Source organism: Telopea speciosissima, chromosome 11 (assembly GCF_018873765.1).
Source record: "Telopea speciosissima isolate NSW1024214 ecotype Mountain lineage chromosome 11, Tspe_v1, whole genome shotgun sequence".
Classification (NCBI taxonomy): domain Eukaryota; kingdom Viridiplantae; phylum Streptophyta; class Magnoliopsida; order Proteales; family Proteaceae; genus Telopea; species Telopea speciosissima.
In genome coordinates, this window is record NC_057926.1 from 55,408,461 (window position 1) to 55,429,994 (window position 21,534).

The window sequence follows — 21,534 nt, forward strand, 5'->3', positions numbered from 1 at the left end:
CCTCTGCAGAAAAAATCTTAATATAAAAACTTTTTCAGTCCTTTAAATCCTATCCATACACGTGTACATTCTTACCATTCTTACCACGTGTCGAATATTCCTTCCATCTGTAACCCGGTAAATCCTAATACTAAAAATTTAGCCAATCACAGGACTCCTTCGACCCACATCATGCTTAAGGAGTACTAATGAAGATTTTTGCTCTTTATTTTTCTCACTAATAATTCTGCTTAATGAAAACACCGAAAACTAATTAATCTTCTTCTTCGCTTCTTGGCTTCTTCGCATTTAGTCCATCTTTTCATTGCTCTTCCCTTCTCGTCTCCGCTTCTCATTCTTCCATCTCTCCGTTGCCGTCTTTGTCTTTAAGACTGTAACTTCTGTTTACGGCGAAGAAGATACTGTTCATTTCTCATTTTCGTCAGATCTAAAGGTTCCAGTTAGGTTTAAAAGACCGATCTTGTTCTTCCGTTGTCCTACCCCCCCTCCCCCCACCTCACTGGTCTTCTTCAGCTTTTCCTAATAGATTGTGAGATTCTGATTGATCTTCCGATTATTGACCAGAGTCGGAAGTTCAGCGGGTTTGGTCTTGTGGATTCGTCCCAATTGGCTTTTTCCGGAATCTTTAGTTGATTTTGGTTTCAAAGAGGTAAATTAAGGTTTTCTCTGTGGAGATGTTGGGGACGGGATTGCAGTTCGGGCGTGCTCATGGGGAGGATCGATTTTACAATCCGGTGAAAGCCAGGAGGAACCATCATCATCATCAACAGCAACAGCAACAGCAGCAGCAACAACAGCAGCAACCACAACCACAACCACAACCACAACCACAACCACAACAACAACAACAACAACAGGTTCATAGAACTAGGAGTAGTGGAACTGTGAACACGGCGGTGGTAACGAAGGGCAAGGCCGTAGTTTCAGACAACAGAGAGCCGGAGAACCGAGCGGTATCTGAAGAGACATCGAAGCCTATTGCTATGCCGGCTTCAGAATCAATTATTGCTTCTCCGAGTAATCTCGATCGTTTCCTGGAGTCAACAACACCATCTGTTCCTGCGCAGTACCTCTCTAAGGTTAATTTATTCGATCTTGATCTCAGTTTCTCTATGTTTTCTTTTTGCGAACTAAAGTTACTTTTGACTTTCTTTTCAATTTTTGGTTCCCATTTATTTATTTATTATTATAATTTTGTTTGTAGACAAGGATGCGAGGGTGGAGGACTTGCGATGTCGAATTCCAACCTTTCTTCACCCTCGGTGATCTATGGGAATCTTTTAAGGAATGGAGTGCATATGGCGCAGGTGTACCTTTGATACTGAACGGCAGTGATTGTGTCATTCAATATTATGTCCCGTACTTGTCCGGCATCCAAATATATGGTGACTCAAGGTCGTCTGCTAAGTCGAGGTACTAATTATGTTCTCAGATGTTCGTTTATATCTATTTATCTCCCCCCCCCCCCCCCAGGCGAGCCATAACTTATCAACTTAATGCATTTTAAGCTTTGATTTTTTTTTTTGGTAGAACATTTTAAGCTTTGATGAATACATAAGGAATAGTTGGGTAGCGTTTCATTTTATTTCACACCTGATGTTTTTTTTTACTGCATGTTGTTGCAATATGTTTTTATTATCTGAAGTATTGATTAGAATGGCTTGTTTTTTGTTTCTTTTATATGCAATGTTGGTTCCGTCAAGTATATTTTTCAATTGATGCTTGGTCAGTTCATGTTGTGTTTTTCTTTTTCTGTTATTTTGCCGGCCAATATGTAATTACCTGCCCTTGTTGTGGAAACTGGGGTATGGTTCTGTATTTGAAATTTTGTTTGATGTGAGAAAAGCTACTGTAAGATAGTATCATTGACATAAGAGAATCATAGTGCTAGTGTGTGAGTGCATCTCTAGCTTCCTTTGATGTGAAGTGAGGTGGATTTTGCTCTCTCTTTGCTCTTTAACTGGCCCAAAAATTAGTTTTTTTTCTTTGATAGCACAAGCTTTTTATTCTGGTTGTTTGGGAGCTAGTTACCTCGATTTTTCATGAGAAACCCTTTCTGAGTTGGCAAGGAAATTACTCTTCTCATTTGTTAGGAGGGTAAAACTCAATTCAGCGGGGGCTCTGGGGAACTACCACCATTGCTACCCAATCAGAACTTGGCTAGATTTTAGATGCGGTCCTTTTTTGGATATACATCCATTTTCACAATATACTGTCCCGGGCTAATTATTGTGGACGTCTATTCACAGTAATTGTGATGGAGAAAATAACAATTCAAATTGAATGAATTAAAAATAATAATGCATGGACCGGGATTATAAAATTTTCCATTTTCATCCATTAAATGATATTTAAATACTTGGAAAGTATGTTAGCGTCGAATGTTTCTTTTATTTTTTTTCTCTCTCTCTCTCTCTCCCCTCTCTGTCTGCCTGAAAAGATAGTCTGGATTATCAAGGTGGATCATCTCATTCTGCCATGTGGAATGGTGATGTGGTCATTGTGATCGTTAATTTTGCCCTCGTTAGGAGTATTTATGATCTAAAATTATATCTTCTTTGAACTTAAGAATGTAAGATTTTAGTTTATCTATCATCTATATTACTTTATTGTTGCAGATATCTTTTTTGACACAACAAGAACTGATATTTATTACCCAATTAAGAGAATTACAAGAAAGTGTACACCTTCTGGCGTCAAAATTGAAGGAGGAAACAATAATAGGGGGAGGGGTGGAGACCCAGACTGAAGAGAGGTGCAGGTGCCTCTTGCTATACGGGTGACTGTATTGTTTGCAGATAGAAGTTCGTAGGTCTTATGTTAAAAATTGTATTTGTATGTGGTATTTATTTTCACTTCTTTCTAGAAAGCATCTAGAGGGTGGGCCTTGGTACAACGGTAAAGGTTACTCCATTGTGACCAAGTGGTCACGGGTTCGAGTTTGGAAACAGCCTCTCTGTAGCAAGCAGTGTTAAGGCTGTGTACATTATGACCCTCCCCAGACCCCGCAGTGGCGGGAGCCTCATGCACTGGGTATGCCTTTTTCTAGAAAGCATCTCCTATTTAGTATTCTGTGGCCATATGTGGTCTCTGTTTTTCCAAAGGAAAAGGGTGCTCTCTTTCCTATTTTCCAAAATTCCAGGATTCTCTTTTTAATGCAGGACCAGTTAGATTTGGTTGATTTAGGCTGGTTTTGTCCAAGATTTTAACCTTTTCGGTTTGATTTAGTTTCCTGCAGAACCTGTTTACTGTTCACATGAACAGTAACACTTGACCACCCATTTGTGTGGAATTTTCTGGTTTCCGAAATCAGGATTTGTAGGATCCATTTGAAGCGGTTTTACAGCTTACCATTATTTGAGCTCCTGATTTTCAGGAACCTAATCTCCAGTCCAGATGTGGGGTACATTTGGTTATTTTATTTATTATTTCTTTTTAGATTAAGTAGTATGTCAGCTAAGGAAACTCCCAAGCTGTTGGTTATGATTGAGATTAGAGATGTAAATGTATGGTCAAAAATCTGGATTTGATACGAATTCATATCCGATTATTTGGATATTTATTCAGATAATCGGTTATGAATTTTGGATAGCTTTTGATATCTGAACGGTAATCGGATACGGATTCTGCTATTGATGTATACAACAATTCAAATTTATCCCAACTAAATGGGGTCGGCTACATGGATCCTTGCCCTCCAATCAGCTCTATTCGAGGCCATACTTGATACAAGGCCTAAGCTATGCATGTCTTTCCTCGCCACTTCTCCTAAGGTCATTTTAGGTCTACTCTTGGCTCTTTTAGTTTCTTCAATCTGAATCAAATCACTCGTTCGTACTGGAGCATCAAAAGGCCTCTGTTGAACATGGACATACCACCTCAAACGACTTTCTCGTAGCTTATCATGTATCGGAACTACTCCCAAATCAGCTCTAGTATGATCATTGCTTACTTTATCCTTCTTAGTTTTGCCACTCATCCATCTCAACATTGATGTGGATCTGGGGTTCCAAAACCCGAATTGGGTTGCTTATGGGGCCACCTGATTAATAAATAGCTCAAATCCTAAAATATAGTGGCACAATTGTAAATAACCAGAAATTTTAAGGGTTACTTAGGATGGCGGACATGGATTAGGACACAAAGGTCTTTATTTTTTTTGTATGGGGACCGAATGGGAAGTAAAAAACAAAATAAGGATATATGGGAATACTAGAAGTATAGAGGGACAAAAACGGAAAGTCAAAAAAAGGGGATTAAAAACATAATTCACTACGATTTAGGTTTTCTTGAACCTTTGGAACCAAAGAGTCACGGCAGCATAAAAGATCTGTCTCAAACAGCCTCAGAACTCCAGATTTGTTGTCGCCTAGGCCTGCTGGATCGATACAAACCACTGCTGTTATGGAAATCAGATGTTGCTTGGAATACATATTTCTGAAACTTAGAATCAGCGGTGGTTGCAGGCTCCGATTGATTTCAGCGGAGAGTTTTCTCAACAAGGACGGAGTTAGGGAAAGAATCTCTAAGGTTTAACTTGTTTTATGGTATGATTCAAACCCTAGAATATCAATCTGATTAGAGAAGAACTGAAGAAGAGGAAGTAGGGTTACAGAATGGAGAAAAATCCAGAATCGCAGAGGAAGTAGGAAGCAGCCACGGTATCAACTATTCAACTCAAATTTTCATTCATTCAAAAAACTAACTGCATCGTGGGTTACATGCCCTTTATAAAATAAAAGTCCTAATCCTATTTTGAAACTGAAATCATAACTTGACCCTAACTCTGTCTAATCTAAAACAGAAAAAATTTTCAAATAAACCTAGACTCTTACCTTCCTACGATTCTAATAACATGAATAAAATAAGAAAAAGGAAATTATAAAGAATTCTTAGTTAATCCAACGTTTAACTGCATCAAATATCCTCATCTCCTCTACCCTGAGTTTATCTATATGGTGCTTCTTAACTGCCAAACATTCCGTTCCATACATCAAAGCCGGTCGTATGATTGTCCTATAAAAATTTCCTTTAAGTTTTAAAGGAATACCTCGATCACACAACACTCTAGACGCACCTCTCCACTTCATCGATCCTATTTTAATTCTCTATGAAACGTCATCCTTTATATTGCATTCTTTATTTATGATTGAGCCAGCTACCTAAAATAATCAGTTAGCGAACCTTCCTCTCATCAATTTTCACCACCCCATTATCCGTCCTAGTGTATCTAAAGTTGCACATCATATACTCTGTCTTCGTTATACTTGTCATAAAACCTTTTAATTCCAAGGTTGATCTCCATAACTCCAACTTGGTGTTAATCCCTCGCTTTTTGTCGCATTTACCAAAACAATATCATCAACAAAAAACATACACCAAAGAACATCTCTCTCAAAGTCCCACTTTGCTATCTTGATTTGACCACTTTATCAGTAAATGGTTTCAATGCATCTCCTTTTGAGCTCCGCCACCTTATTCTATGGCAAATAAGCTCTCCTTTCTTACAGTTCTGCGTAGTGAGGCACATGTCCTTGACCATCAATCTGCTATTGTTGTATACGCTTCGATAATATTCACTCGAATTATAACTTAATATTATCTAGTTATTTAAGAACTTAAGTTTTGTATGGATTATATATAGTATGTTTATTTACATTCTCATTGAGTAGAAGTTATTGTGCATTATTTTTATACTACTTTCATTTTTAGATTAAAGTGTGATTAGATATTATCGGATTCGAATTCGGATATCCGATTCCTTTGTGGATACAAATTTAGATACTCAAATGACATGTCCATAGGATATCAGATCGAATTCGGATAGGAATCTGATACAAATTCGGATATTGGTGTATCTGCTTGAAATTCTCTCCGTTTACATCCCTAATTGAGTTTAGTTTCCTGGTTAGCACAGGTTTATTATTAAGTTTCTTAGATAGATTAGATTACTCCCATAGTCTGTGGATGGAGGATTTTATAATCCTTTCCTGTTTTGGTTCCTTTTATTTAGTGGCCAAGTCTGTCCAAGTCACTCCAATGGCACACATGGAGTTTCCTAATTTATCTTTGTTTTGTTTTTCTTTATTTTCCTTTTTTAATTCTGATTTTGTCCAATTGGGGTCAAGGTTAGTTATAGATATATAGTAACCAGCCCAGCCTCCATACGATTGAATGATTGGAATTGATTTTGTTTATTGTTATAGTGAGATTGTTGCCTCTCTCTCCTCATCTTTCTTCTAAAACTACTATTCATGGCCTACCACGAGCAGATCCATCTTCCGATCTGCATTAACTTGGTATCAAAGCCAAACCTGGCCATTGGAGCAATGGGTGAAAGAATAAAAAGACTAGCCACCGGCGTTGGAAGACCAAGTGGCTCCAGTAGATCCATCTCTTCGATTTACATCAACTTGGTAGCAGAGCCAAACCTTGCTGTAGATACCATAGATCCTACTCTCTTGTTTGCTATCTGCCAACAATTTCAAGTCGTGCAAGAGAACTGGCGAAAGGTTGAAGCGAATCTCGAACAGACTCAGTGACAATGGAACAAATTTAAGAATTTATTGTTGGCCACATTCGATTGTATGGAATCTTCATTCGAGGGTGGAAGAGCCAGAAGACGAGCCACCAACATTGGAAGACCAAATGGCTCCAGTTTTCGTTGAAGAAAACACCCGTGGAAGAACATAGACTTGTTGATCTTTTGATCGAACCTGTCAAATTCGTGCTTCCACATGCTGATTTCAACAACAGACTTGTTATTGTTGATTTTGTATCTTTGGCTCGTAGTTTGATCGTTAGTTTCGTTGGTTAAGGAAAATGGTTGCTGATTGTGTGTAGAAGATCCTCCTGTTCTACAACATTCAAGGGTAAGTTTTTTCAAACAAGGAGGGAGTAATACAGGACCAGTTTGGTTTGGTTGGATTAGGCTGATTTGGTCACGACTTGAGCCTTTTCAGTTTGATTTGGTTTATTATAGAACAAATTTACTGTTCGGGTGAACAGTGAAACGTGACCAACCTTGCATTTGGAATTTTCTGGTTTCCTTGTGGGACCCATTTGAAGATGTATTACTGCTTGTGATTATTCGAATTCCTGATTTTCAGGAACTTAGTCTCCCGACCAGAAGTGGGGTCCATTGGGTCATTTTATTTATTGTTTCATTTTAGATTAAGTGGTTGTGTCAAATAAGGCAACCCCCAAGCAGTTGATTACAATTGAGTATAGTTTCCTAGTTAGCATAGGTTGTTTCTTTATTATTAAGTTTCCTGTAAGATTAGATTACTCCCATAGTCTGTGGTCCTGTGGATGGGATGGGAGATTTTAAAGTCCTTTTCTGTTTTGGTTCTTTCTATCTAGTGTCCAGGTCACTCAATGGCACATATAGAGTTTCCTAATTTATCTCTGTTTTGTTTTTCTTTGTTTTCCATTTTTTAAGTCTAATTTTGTCCAATCATGGTCCAGGTTAGTTGTAAATATATTGCAAGAGGCCCAGTCTCCATATGATTGAATGAATGGAATTGATTTAGTTTATTATGATAGTTAGGATAGGTATGTGTCCCCTCGTTATTGTGGAAACTCTTTTGGATTGTTACTAACGGTGAAGGATGGACAATGTGGAGGTGGAATGGTTTCTTCGGACCTTGAAAAACCCAATCTTCTCACATTTATTTTGCTTCCTTCTTGTCATATTAGTGCTCAAGGTCCCCAACTATTTTATTGGTTTAAAATTTTATTTTTTTTTGATATATAAGGTCTGTAATTTTGTTTCTTTTAAAGAAGTTTATTTGATTAGTTTTCTAGATAGCCTGGTGTAGCTTGAATATTTTTTAGTCATTTTTTTATGTTAGAAATTTTGTTATGGTTGCCGATGAAAATTTCAGTCTGGGAATATATTTTCTTTCCATTCTGGGAAGGTATATTTTTTCTAAAAGTTTGAAGTTTTTTACAGTGTCTAGAAGCTGGTAATGGGTCAGGAGATTGAAAACAAGGACATTAGGAATATGACATTTGAGGCTGTATATGGGTACAAGAGTAGAATTGTCATATATGGGTATTTTGGTCTTGTACTCATTCTAGATTGTTCTCCTCCATATTATAAGTCATATTCACCAAACCAACATGGTATCAGAGTAGAAGATCGGTTCTGAAACCCTAACCGCAGCTCTCTTTCTCCTTCTCGATTTTTGTGCCTCCATCATCACAAAAAACAGTCTCTCTCCTCTCTCGGTTTGCATCTCCCACCACCACCACCCTTCTCCTAGCTCTTGGTTGTTCTTCCTAGTCCACCGAGAGCCTTTCTCTCCTCTTGAAGATGCCTCTCAAGATTCTAGATCTATCCGGGATTTTTCGCATGATTTGAGAGGTTTTACCAGTTTTTTGCAATATTCTCTTGGGCTTTTATTTCTCGATCTACAGGGCCAACCCTGTATGTTGATTTTTCAGGGCCAATCCCTGCTTATTTATTGGTGATTCTCAGGGTCAATCCCTACTTTTCTTCATCTAGTCTGATTATCTGATTTTCAGGGCCAACCCTGTTGCTGATTTTCTATGGAGAAACCCTGCTACATGATTTTGCTCTAGGTTTTTTTCTAGCTTCTTGTTTCATCTCAGGACCATCACTGCTTGTCGATTCTACTCGGGGCCAACCCTGTTTTGCTACTTTTTCACAGGGACCAATCCCTGCTTCATCGATTTTGCAGGGTTCATACCCTAAAAGTCGATTTTTCAGGTTTCTACACCTGCTCGATTTCTCCAGGGATTGCTCTCTGGTTGCTGTTATTTTTTCTTTTGATTCTCTTTGTGGCTACCACCATGCCAGACACCTCTAATTTCTCTATTGCATCCACTGGGACGGAACGATTAACTCCAGGAAAATTTCTTTCCTTCCCACTGAGTTCTGTCAAGCTCGATGGCACTAATTATCTGATGTGGTCCCGTTCTTGCTGCCTATCTATCAAATCCCGTGGTTATTACAAGTACCTTACTGGAGGTACCAAGAGGCCTACTACTGATTGTTTGGCTGTTGATAAATGGGAGTGTGGAAATTCCCTGGTTATGGCATTTCTTATTAATTCTATGCAGCCCCAGATTGCTTGAGGCTACCTTCTATTGGATTCCGCTGCTAAGATATGGAAGGTTGCCCAAGACACTTATTCCCAAGTTAGGAATGATGCTCAGGTTTTCGAACTCCGCAAGAAGGTTCATGAACTGAAGCAAAAGGAGCTGACTTTATCACAGTATTATTCCGAGTTACGTTCTGTGGCAGGAGTTGGATTTTTATGAGTTTCAGCCCACTACAGCAACGAATGTCGCCAACTTCAGGAAACAGGAAGACAAGATCTGGGTTTATGATTTTTTGGCAGGCTTAAATTTTGAGTACGATCAGCTCCGTGTTCACGTTTTGAGTTGTGACCCCTTCCCCACTTTGGAGTAGGCTTATTCTAGATTCAGCTTAACGACAGCTGTTGTACTACTATGTTACCACAACCGGTTTCAGCCCCTCTAGAGCGGTCAGCTCTTGTTTTCAGCTCTCAGTCCTGAGGTTATACCCCACGGTCTAGCAGCTCCTCTACCAAGGCACTTGTGAAGTGTGACTACTGCAGTAAGGAGCGTTACACCAAAGAATTCTGCTGGAAACTCCATGGCCATCCTATTGATGCTTCTGATCGTGGCCGTGGTCAAGGTTGTGGTATCTCCAGCCAGGCTAACCAGGGCAATTCCAGTCAGGCCAAACATACTGAGGTCTCTGACTCCACACCAGCCGGGTCTTCTCTATCATCAGCTAAGCTTCTTGCATACCGGCATCTTCTGACTAGGATGGAGCCACCTCCACCTGCATCTGCTACTTCAGCCTCCGTTGTTGCTACTGTTGATTCCAACCTTGCCAATTCAGGTACCCCTTTTTGTGGTCATAGTGCATCTGTTCCCACAACCCTGTGGATTATCGACTCTGGGGCATCAAATCACATGATAGGTTCTTCCAACCTTTTCTTTTAGTATGCCCCTTGCTCTAGTAAAGGTAGGATTTGTTTAGCCGATGGGACATATTCTTCATTTTTTGGGAAAGGTTCTGTTCGGTGTTCTCCTACTTTGTCCCTTTCTTCTGTTTTACATGTTCTCACCTTTCCAACTAATTTATTGTCCATTAGTAGTCTTACTTCCAGTCTAAATTGTGAATCACTTTTTTTCCTTTTCATTGTGTTTTTTAGGATTTGGTGACAGGAGCAATGATTAACTCTGGTAGAGTGCGAGATGGTTTGTATTTGCTTGATGATGGCTTTTCTTCTTTCTCTAGTCAGGCTCTTCAGACATCTTCTTTGTCTCCTCCCGTTTCTGAGTTACTATAGTGGCACTGTCGTTTGGGACATCCACCTTTAGGGACTTTAGTTAGGATTATTCCTTCTTTCAAGCATTGTAATTCGAGTTAGTTTTTTTTTTTGTGGGGCATGTGTTTTGACCAAACAAACTCGAACTAGTTATTCTTTTTCTAGTGCCACTCCTTTTTCCTTAATACACTCTGATATTTGGGTTCCTTCCCGTTGTATATTTGTAATTGGTCTTTGATGGTTTGTTACTTTCATCGATTGCCACTCTAGGACAATTTGGGTTTATGTGATGCACACCAAGGGGGGAGGTTTTGCCTTGCTTTCAACACTTCCATCGTATGGTTCAGACTCAATTTGCTGCTACTGTTAAAAATTCTTCGAAGTGACAATGGCCGTGAATACTTCGATGGCTCTTTTCAGTTTTACCTTGCTTCCCATGGGATTCTCCATCAAACCAATTGTGTCGATACTCTAGCTCAAAATGGCATTGTTGAAAGGAAGAATTGTCATCTGCTAGAGGTTGCTCAATCTCTCATGTTTGAGATGCATGTTCCTCCTCAATATTGGAGTGACACGGTTCTTACTGCAGCCTTTCTGATCAATGGAATGCCGTCTCGGGTCCTTGGCTTCCGCTCTGTTCTAGATGTTCTCCAAGGCTTTGCTGCGTATCAGGTTGCTCCCAAAATTTTTGGCTGTGTTTGTTATGCTCGTGACCATCATTCTTATGGGAAATTTATCCCTCGTGGCCTTCGGTGTATTTCTTGGGATATACTCTGCCACTCAAAAGGGCTACCAGTGTTTTCACCCTCCATCAAGGCGCTGGTTTGTAACTATGGGTTTCAATTTTTCATGAGTCTGCTGCCTACTATCCTTCGCCACCTCTTCAGCGGGAGCCTTCTTTCACAGTGGAAGATGTGCCACCACTTGCACCTGATGTACCGCAACCTTTTGTTCCTGTTCGTGGGGAGACTGCGGAAGAAGGCTCCCGCTGAAGAGGTGGTGAAGGATAGTAGGCAGCAGGCTATTCTCAAAGCAATGCTGACGATACATTGTTTATCAAGCATCAGGTGGAAAGATTGCTCTTTTGATTATGTACGTTGATGACATTGTCGTCACCAGTGACGACATTGAAGAAATTTCTTGCCTCAAGAATTATTTAGGCAAGGAATTCGAGATTAAGGATCTTGGACAGCTTAGTTATTTTCTTGGCATTGAAGTTGGTAGGTCCTCTAGTGGCATCTACCTGTCTCAGCGGAAGTATGTGCTCGATCTTCTTTCAGAGACTGGTATATTGGGATGCATGCCGGCCGATACTCCTATTGATGCTAATTATCATCTGGTTAGCAAGGAAGGTGATCCCGTTGATAAGGGACGATGCCCGAGACTGGTGGGGGTTGATTTACATTTCTCATACTTGCCCCAACATTGCTTATGCCGTTAGTTTCGTCAGCCAATACATGCATGATCCTTACTCCACCCACATGGAAGCAGTGCTTATTCTTCGTTACTTGAAGTTTGCCCCAGGTCATTCCATTTTCTTTTCTCATGATCTTCTTCAAGTTGAGGCTTTCACGGATGCTGATTGGGCAAGTTCCCCTGATGATCGGAGGTCTACCACAGGTTATGTTACCTCCGCTGGTGGTAATCTCGTCACTATGAGGAGTAAGAGGCAAGCTGTTGTAGCTCGGTCTAGTGCCGAAGAAGAGTTCCGTGCTATGGCCCATAGCATTTGCGAACTTCTATGGCTTTAGGGTCTTCTCATCGATTTGGCTGTCTCCGTTACACTTCCTATGATGCTTTATTGTGATAGCAAATCTGCCATCAACATTGCTCACAACCCAGTCCAGCATGATCGGATGAAACACGTGGAGATTGATCGTCACTTTATCAGAGAAAAACTGGATTCGGGTCTTATCTCTGTGCCTATTGTTCCTAGCAATGAACAACTGGCTGATGTTTTTACTAAAGGTCTTAGTAGTGAGGTGTTTCATCCTATTGTTTGCAAGTTGGGCATGTGTGATATCTATGCACCAACTTGAGGGGGAGTGTTGTATTATGTTTTCTTGTACAGTTTGCTGCTGTAAGAAATGAACTTTTGGTTGTGTGATTAGTGATGCTGAGTTTAATTGTTGGAAAGGAGTGCCATTGTATCTCATTCCCCCTTTTATTTTCATTTTAAAAGACAAGAATGGCTAAAGAGGAGCATGGTTTAAAATATTGGTCGTGGCTGATACCGATTGAGGAAGAGTGAGATAACTATCGATGGGTGTAGAGAGAGAAAGAGTTAATTTAGTAAATAGAAGGTGCCTGTAAAGTTTGATTCAATTCTGACCGTTGGATCTTGAATTATAAGAGTAATCCTACTGGAACTAGGAATCCCAAAAACTGCAGAACTGTTGAGGAAATTTTAAGAGTTCAAAATTGAGTTGAGTGAGATTCAATCAGACGATATAGCAATAAACTGAGATCAGAATCAGCCAAATAGGTCAGCATTGAAAATAAGCTGAATTTGATTTTAACTAGGAAAACCAAAATTGACTTGAAGTTTGGGGCTTTTAAATCTGAAGTTAAATCTAAGAATAATGAAACAACTTGGAATCAGATCTGATCTGATTTTTGTTGGCAAGTGATCTATTATTTAGAACTTAAGATCAAAGCTAATCTAAAAACTGAAAATTCTCATAAAACAATATATCCGCATGTAATTTGGTTAAAAAATTTCAGACATGAAATTACTTGGATGATAAAGAAAAAATAGTAAAAAAGAAAAGATTGAAGAACAGATAGGATAATAGGGCAGGAATCTATCTAACCTGTGGTTTTGGAGTCCACTAAAAACCAGTGAAGAGAATTCACTATTCCACCAAGGAATCCACTTTAGTTTTTACTTGGATTTCTACCAAGTTACAACACTGAAATCCACAACAGTAAGCAATGAATCAACAGAGCCTAAATTCAAAAAACTGAATATCTTTATTTCATAAAATTGTGTGCCTGAATGACCGGCTATATAGATTCTATATAAACTCTCAAAATCCGATTCCTAACCTGACTAGAATTGGCCTAAACGAACTACTAGTCAAACTAGATACCTACTTTATTGACAAATAAAAGACTTAAAACAACTCCTATTCTAACTATGACTCACTTTAACTAAGTAATAAAGTAAATGCTGCATTTCGAAGTCTTACCTTATTTTTAGGCCCATTAATGTGGTCTATTACAATGAAATCTATTGGGACTAAAGGCCCAACATGTATAAAACCCAACCCAAAGATTATTTCCACTTGGATAATCCCATTTATGTGATTTATCTGCATCAAGTTTGGAGAGAGTGCACTTGATAGAGAGACTTAGATTAGCCAAGAGGAAAGAGAAAAAACTAGTTGCACGACCAGAGGCGCAGCAGCACGTGAAACTGAAAATTGTTCTTTAAATTCAACTGTGCATTTGATTAGGGAGGGGGTGCTTACAAATATATGGCTACTGACCATACCAATTTCAATTCACACTTAGACAGTTGGACACTGGGCGCAAACTGAAACTAAATAAAATGTTGAAAAGCAAACTGACTCAGCTGTTGATGCAGATAAATCAGAAAAGTGGGCCTGTTTGGTGGAATTAAACCTTGGGCTGGGTTAAATATATGTTGGGCCTTTGGCCTTTGGGGTTTTTATTTTAGTGGGTTGAGTTATATGGCCTTAGCTATTATTGCAATATTAACCCCCCATTACTCTTCAATGACTAAACTACCCTTGCTGAGAGCTGAGATTAAAATTTAGGCCTGGTTTTCCTTGGCCTGGGCTTCCAAATTGGATGGTACTTAGCTGTCCAGGCCTTTGCAACTGTGGTGGAGGGCCAGTAGAGAATTTGGAGCAATCTAAGAAGGAACTAAGAGTGGCAAGAGGGAAGAAGGGTCAAACACGCACAATCACGCTTCAGTCACACATTGAGCACAATCCAATTAATTTTTTATTCAATTCTGTCCATCTTGTTGGATACATGCAAGGATATAAAGAAAAAAGCAAATTTCTACTAGACTCTAAAACTGAAAATAACTTGCAACCAAATTCTATCTATTTATCTCCTACGTATCCTATCCAAAGCAAACATAAGAAAATGAAAGACATAAGATTAAAGTAAACTACTTCCAACCCCTGCTGGACCAAAACCAGGGTTGGACCAGTTATGTCTTGCTTTGGGTTTTCAAACTCGGTCATGCTGGTCCAAACAGTCAAGTGCTACTGCATCATCTAAACTAATGGGAGCAAATCCAGGCCGCTGGTTTTGGATCTTGGGGTGTTTCTACATCATTGCCTTGTGATAGATTACTTTGGCTCCATCTATAGTTTCTTACTTTTACTGCAACCAAAAAGATATGAAAGACCACACCTTTGCTGGCTTTCAGAAATCCCTAACTCTGAAGTCATTGTGATACGTACCTCTTGGAAAAAGAGAAATTAGAGGGGAAATAGGGATTTAAGATAATGTATATAGATAAGGAAGAGATATTGAAGGAATAACAAGAGAAAAATTAGGAATAATATTGGCTTTATTGACGATGTGACGTCTGGCTTAATGGTGGAAGGCAACCTCTCTAATCGTTGGAGTAATTTGTTTCCATTCCAATTCTTCTGGGTTCGGGTTCTCTTATTATCATCCTATAAATAGGCTTACAAGATACTTACAGAGGTTACACAACTACCTTCCCTCCCATGTTTACATGACTCCTTTGTAACCGCACCCCACTAGAAGTAGGACTTCTACTTCAAACAACTACATAACTACTTCCACCCACCACGTAACTACACCCCATTTGTACATGTAACACATCGTGTCTTCATTTTGCTGGCTTTCTGAAATCAGAACACTATACTATAAGGACCTAGCTTATCTATCAAGCATCATTAGAAGTTCAATATCGATTTCTTTTATTCAATTCTTACTCACAATCTCAATATTAAGTATTTTGTCTCAAGTCTCTGCAAAAATGCTTTAAGGAGTTTTAAAAATCTTAAGAAATATAATCATAGAATAAGTTGATGGTTAAAATTCAGTGGTAGGACCTCTTTTTTGTGATCTTAAGTCTTTTAGGTGGATCTGATTCCTCTGTTAACTCTGATCCTATTTTAGGTATTTGGCTCTGATTTCTTTTTTATATGCTGTATGGGTGTCTTTGTTTGATGTTCTCTTATGCTATAGGCGACCTGGGGAGGACACTGATGGTGATTATTATAGAGATTCAAGTAGTGATGGAAGTAGTGATTGTGAACTTGAAAGGGGCATGAAATCCTCAAGGGAGCTTTTGAATCGTCACCATCTAATCAGTGAGGTCCCTCTTCGTATGGACAGGTTGTCTTTGTTAGACAAGCACATTTGTACACAAGAAGGCTCTTCTAGTGATGATGGTGAAGCTGGGAATTCACAAGGTAGCTTGCTTTTTGAGTTTTTTGAACAGGATCCTCCTTACAGTCGAGAACCTTTGGCTGACAAGGTAAGTTGTTTCTTCTTTATATGCCTCCCTGCCTTGCTTTCTTATTTGTTGCTTTCCATTAAGGATGGCCTTGCCTGCTGACAGTACCTTACTGTTGCCTCTCTGATGTCACAGATCTCAGATCTTGCATGCCGATTTCCTGAACTAAAGACACTCAGAAGTTATGATTTGCTTCCAGCCAGTTGGGTCTCTGTGGCATGGTAAGATTTTCTGTTAGCCCATAACATCTACTTGTTTCATAGTAGGCATCGTTGACTCATTGATTTTGCTTGATTTGTTTTAGGTATCCAATATACAGGATACCCACAGGACCAACCTTAAGAGATCTGGATGCTTGCTTTTTGACATTCCATTCTCTTTCTACACCTATTCGAGGTAAGATTGAACTCTTTATTCCATTCTTCTAAGGCAATCTGTTTTTGTGTATTCAAGTGGCAGGGAAGACATACCAATATGACTTGAGAAAACATTTTCTACCGCATACAGTAAATGTCCTTGTTTAATTTTGAAAATTCTTCATTCATTTGGCATAGTTTATGTATTTTTAAATTTGGTTGGATAGCAGAATACTCTTCATACGTTCATATTATCCATTGGCTTGTTCAGTTAATTTGATTTATCCATTTTGACTTCTTGTAGGTGCTGGAAGTGGACAGGCTCCTGTTGTTACCTACCCTAATGGGATGGAAGGTGTCCCCAAGATTTCCTTACCTGTTTTTGGCTTGGCCTCATATAAGTTCAAGGGGTCAATGTGGACTCCTAATGGTGGATGTGAGCGTCAACTGGCTAACTCACTCTTGCAGGCTGCAGACAACTGGTTAAGGCTGCTTCAAGTCAGTCACCCAGACTTTCAGTTCTTTGCTTCACATGGCAGGCACATGCTGTAGTTGAAACAAAAATATGCTATAGCCACATTGTCTCTTCCATTCCAGAAGGCCCAACCTATTCCATGGTTAATTCAACGGTAAACCAATGGTTACTGTTGCAAAAATCTAGATGGCAACCCTCTTATGGATTGCTCAGGTTGTTTTCCTGTTATCTTTGTGATCGAGGGAAAAAAGAAAAAAACTGTGAGGATGGAAAGTAAAATTTAAAAAAAAAAGAAGAGGATACATGTGAGTGTTTATGCCATGGAAGGAGAGCTTAATAAGACTCAAGAAAGTAAGTGCAGTTAAAAAGACAAGCTGTGCTAGCTGAGGTAGACAAGGTTTAAAAAGAAATGGTTTGGCATGTTAAGTTGGCGGTTGGGTGAGTTTCTTCCTGCTTGCTTTCTTATACATATATATAATATAATATTTATTATAAGTATATTATGGGAAATACAGGCCTTTTTAATTTGTCCTGGTAATTTTGAACTTTTACAATGCTTTTTTTTAATCTTAGGATAACTTTCAACGGGATTTTGAAGTTATGATGTGTAAGAGGGCTGAATTTGAGTTGCCTTTTGTTTGGTATCTCTTGAAGACTAACTTGTGTTCGATGACCACCCAAAAGAAGGAAATTAGTGAAACTTTGTGTTGAGAAATTTAGAAGTTAATGAAACTGATATTTAGATACATAGTGGCTCTTTCTATTGTTATGCTTATTCATATGTTTAGCCTCTGCTTTATGGTGTCTAGTATCACTGGGCCTCTTTTTTTTTCAGGCAAAACTGTGCAAAAGAAAAATTTTCGATTAAAATTGGTATTTTTGTGCTGATTGTACTTCATGATTTTACTTTCAGAGCGAGCCTGAAAGATTTTTGTGTTCATTTAGTTCTATTGTATGTGTACAATTTATATGTATACTTGTGTACTTCCATGCCTATTGGCTCCATTCTGTGATAGTGTTATTTTTAGTAACTTCTACTGATTATGGGGTAAATAGACCAGAGCCTCGGTGGGTTGTGGACTGGTTCAGGGAGTTTACTTTTACCAATTGTGCTACTGATTGTGGTGTGAATAGACCGGAGCCTCGGTTGGTTGTGGACTGGCTCAGGGAGTAAACTTTTACCAATTCGAGAGTTCGCTCATGCTCATATGTCAAGTATGTCCAACGAACATCTCTGTGACAAGCATTAGGGTGACCCTTAGCATTGGTAAGGATGATCTCTTTGGGTCAGTCCTCACTGGCCTGGATCTGCATTCCATGGGCAAGTTGACCATGGAGCACCGAGGGTATCTACCTTGACAGTTTCCTTTTTCTGGTTGTCACCATTCTCTCGAGTTCCAATTTGTATATATGCTTGTTTGCTGTTTCTGGCAATGTGAGCGTATCAACTGGAACTGATTGCAATGTCGTTGTTCTGCTACTAGTGCTTCACTGTTATTCCTTGAAATGGGCAATAGGTCAATAACATTACATGAGCATAAGTTGAAGGCAACTATGATTTATCTTTTTAATTTTCATGTTGGGATGCCAATTGGATTGTGAATTTCTTAAAATTGTGAATTTGAGGTTCATTTAATTCCGTAATGAGGTGTGTATTGGTCTCAGTTGTCAATATTGATATGATACCTATACTGATCCATGGCGTATTGGCCTAATGTCAGGTGTAATTGCAAAATTGATTCACTTTTTGGATGATATTCCCTATTTGTAGTGGTATAAAACTCCACCAATATAGAAATATTTTGGCTAATATATTGGTTGTACGATGCCAATACTTAGAACCAGTGCCCTCTCTGGGTGAAAGTTAGTTTATTTTGTAGTCCAATAGAAATGGATATTCAAAGATTTTCATGGAGGATGCCATTCCCATGATGCCCAGATTAGTTTGAAATGCTTAACGTAAATTTGGGCTATTTGAACGCTTGAAATCAGAAATCAGACATGAGCATAATAACAACTCTCTTTCAAGGTCACTCGGTAGGATTATCTATTATAGTCCATTCGACCGGATCTCGTGCTTTTAAAATGTATGATATGATAGGTTCCCTTTTAGCTAAAGCTGGGGGCGTTCTTATTGTTCACATCGGTTACATTGACATGTATTATTGTTGTCCTCTTAAATATTAAGAAATCTACTTCTCATGTTTTCTAGCTAACAAATCTGTGGCCATAATAAATCTTAAACGTACTGCCCCTCCTCCCTACCCAAGGTTTTAAATCAAGGTATTAGTGGGTGATGGTATGGGTCAACTGATATTGATACGTTTTGGGTTGATTTCAGATCAGGTCACTTTTTTTGATTAAGAAAATACAATTTTTTACAAGGCTGATCTATGTCTCTATCATGTCCGACTAATATGAATAAATATCGGCTGATACACTGATATGATATCGAGGATATCTCTCAACCCCTCAATTCCTTGAGGCAAAGATGTCCCATGACCAACAGTGTGTGTTGGACAATAGTGAAATGATTTAGACGACATATCCATTGGATTTAGGCACATGCCTAATGACTAATTGTCCACATGTCCAGAACATAACAGAAGGTGTGAAGGAAAACCCACACCAATCCAAGGCTCGCTCTGGTGGTTGGCACTGCTCCCTTAGGAAAATGCTTGTAGACTTGGTCAGTGGATTAAACCCGTTTATGTCATATTTGGTCACAGAAATTATCTACTCTTGTTTTCGAAGAAGTCTCTCTAGGTCCTTTCTTGATGCCTCTGTGAGTACATTGTATAGCCTCTAGCCCTCTAGTTGGTTCCTTGCACCAACTAAAAAAAAAAGGGGGGGGTTGTGAACCCAACAAATTGTTGGTATAGCTTAGATTTATGTTGACAAAATAAAAAGATTTATGAAAAAAATTACAATTTTATTGGACAGGTATGATGTAATGTGTGGCTGTTGGTTCCATAAATGTGTGATGTAGTCCAGTCCCGGTAAGGGTAAGAGCTAACAAAATTGATCCCATCTCAAAAGGTATGTTTTTTTTTTATTTTTTTATCTACTTATTTATTTTTTTAATTAAAACTTCTGAGAATGATGGGGATGGCTGGAAGGGAATGAAGGGAACTCCAATCGTTTAGCTCGAGCTGCGCTCAGGATTTGGAATTTCGAGGAATCCAATAGGGATTAGAAGCAGCACAAGAGTAAGAATGGGAAGAAGTCATTGTTTGGACTAACTGTCAAGATGTGGTGTTTGGTTGTCTATCTGTCAAGCTAAATGGTTTTGAAACTATTTTTTACCTTTTATATGATGTTCCCAATCTTTATTTCCTCTTTTCAGTCTGTAATTATTCTTGAAAAAAAAATAAAATTAGTTATTTATGTGGCCAATCTTTTGGCCAGAAGGACTGGTGGAACGACAAAGGGTAATACTTGATGTGGATGTATATACTAATTTATCTTGTTAATTAACAGCTCCTTTTTTAGTAAAAAAAATGTGATTAATCATTACGAAAGAATTAAAGACTAAATGTGTGGTCGACAATCGTCTTGCTTGTTGAAGTTTGGTAGAAGCTTGTACTCAGGTTTGAATCCCCTCCTGCACATTTGGTGTCTAGCCGAGGCACCACCCTTTCTTGATCTCCCTCATCCCCCTTGGGTGCCCCTTCAGACCACCATAGTTGTAGGCGCACATTGGAACACCCCCTCCCCACAAATAAAAAATAAAAACTAAAAAAAGGGCTAATTGAGGGATGTGAAAGATGAGGACAAAAGGTGGGTAATTGCATAGGATTCAAGAGGGTTCATCAACGAGGGTCAAAATTTTGGCTCTAAAGGGGATCAAATGATTGGATTGCAAGGTTCCAAGTATTGGTATCATATTAATGTATTGATCGATAAATATAGATGTCGTTAGAGTTCGATGCCAATACGGTACTATTGATATAGATTGGGTGATCGATCAAAAAGTGGAACATTTTTGAAACCACATCCGATATGGTCTGATTCTAGCTGATCCAGTAGACCGATACATTCACCTTGCTTGGAACTCAAGTTTGAGTGATGGGTGGAAAGAGAAAAAATGTTCTTGACTTTTTATTGGTAGCTGGGTCTTAACATTAGGGTTGAGAAGGAATTGTGCATAAACTGAGAGGCAAGAGAAAGAGAACTTATAACCTTATTCTCCATTAATGATGAAATCTATCTAATCTCATTGTAGATGTTGACGATTTGTATTCTTGAGTTGTGGTTGTTTTATTTATTTATTTTTTAACGTTGCAATGTGCATGGTTTGAGTGATGGGTGAAAGGGAAAAAAAAAATATTCTTGAATTTTTATTGGTAGAAAAGAGATACATGTCTTCCATGTTGATAGTGACTGGAGAACTGCAGAAATTAAGCTAGTTGCAATTAATTAAGGGTAATTTACACATATCACCTTTGAGGTTTGACGAAAGGATAATTTTATCCTCCAATTTTGAAAAATTCTGTATACCCTGAGGTTTGCAAACAATAACATATAAATCCATTCCGTCAATTCATGACTAACAGTGTTAAAAATAAGAAGTAAACTGACAAGATTATCCTTACAAAAAAAAAAAAAAAAAAAAAAAACCTGCAACTCATCTTCCCCAATCGATTTGGGGAAGATGAGTTGCAGGTTTCAAACCTCTTTATCTTCTTCAATTGTTCTTCATCTTCATCTTCTGGGTTTCATCTCTCCCATGTTTTGAGAGTCTCTTTTAGGGTTTTCATGGTGGTGTCCGGCCATTGCATCAATTTGAAAACAAGGATTTAATTATGATGTTATCTCCTCTCCGCACATGGAGTTTTCTGCTGATATATTTTGTGTGTATGAGGTTTTCTTGTTGGATTGTTGAAGATCAACACCTAA

General features: G+C 38.7%; 1 protein-coding gene across 3 annotated transcripts; it reads left to right on the forward strand.

The window, feature by feature from the left end:
• Positions 1–495: 495 nt before the first annotated feature.
• On the forward strand, positions 496–17,140 carry LOC122646061 (probable serine/threonine-protein kinase DDB_G0280111). Of its 3 annotated transcripts, none has more exons than XM_043839528.1 (6): positions 496–1,079; positions 1,205–1,413; positions 15,534–15,825; positions 15,940–16,025; positions 16,109–16,200; positions 16,465–17,140. In XM_043839528.1, exons 1-6 carry the CDS (start codon positions 675–677, stop codon positions 16,710–16,712), a joined length of 1,332 nt encoding a protein of 443 aa, XP_043695463.1. In that variant the 5' UTR covers positions 496–674; the 3' UTR covers positions 16,713–17,140. The 3 variants fall into 3 exon arrangements, with proteins under 3 accessions (XP_043695463.1, XP_043695464.1, XP_043695466.1); XM_043839529.1 differs by having other exon boundaries at positions 15,570–15,825; XM_043839531.1 differs by having other exon boundaries at positions 15,684–15,825.
• The last annotated feature ends 4,394 nt before the right edge of the window (positions 17,141–21,534 follow it).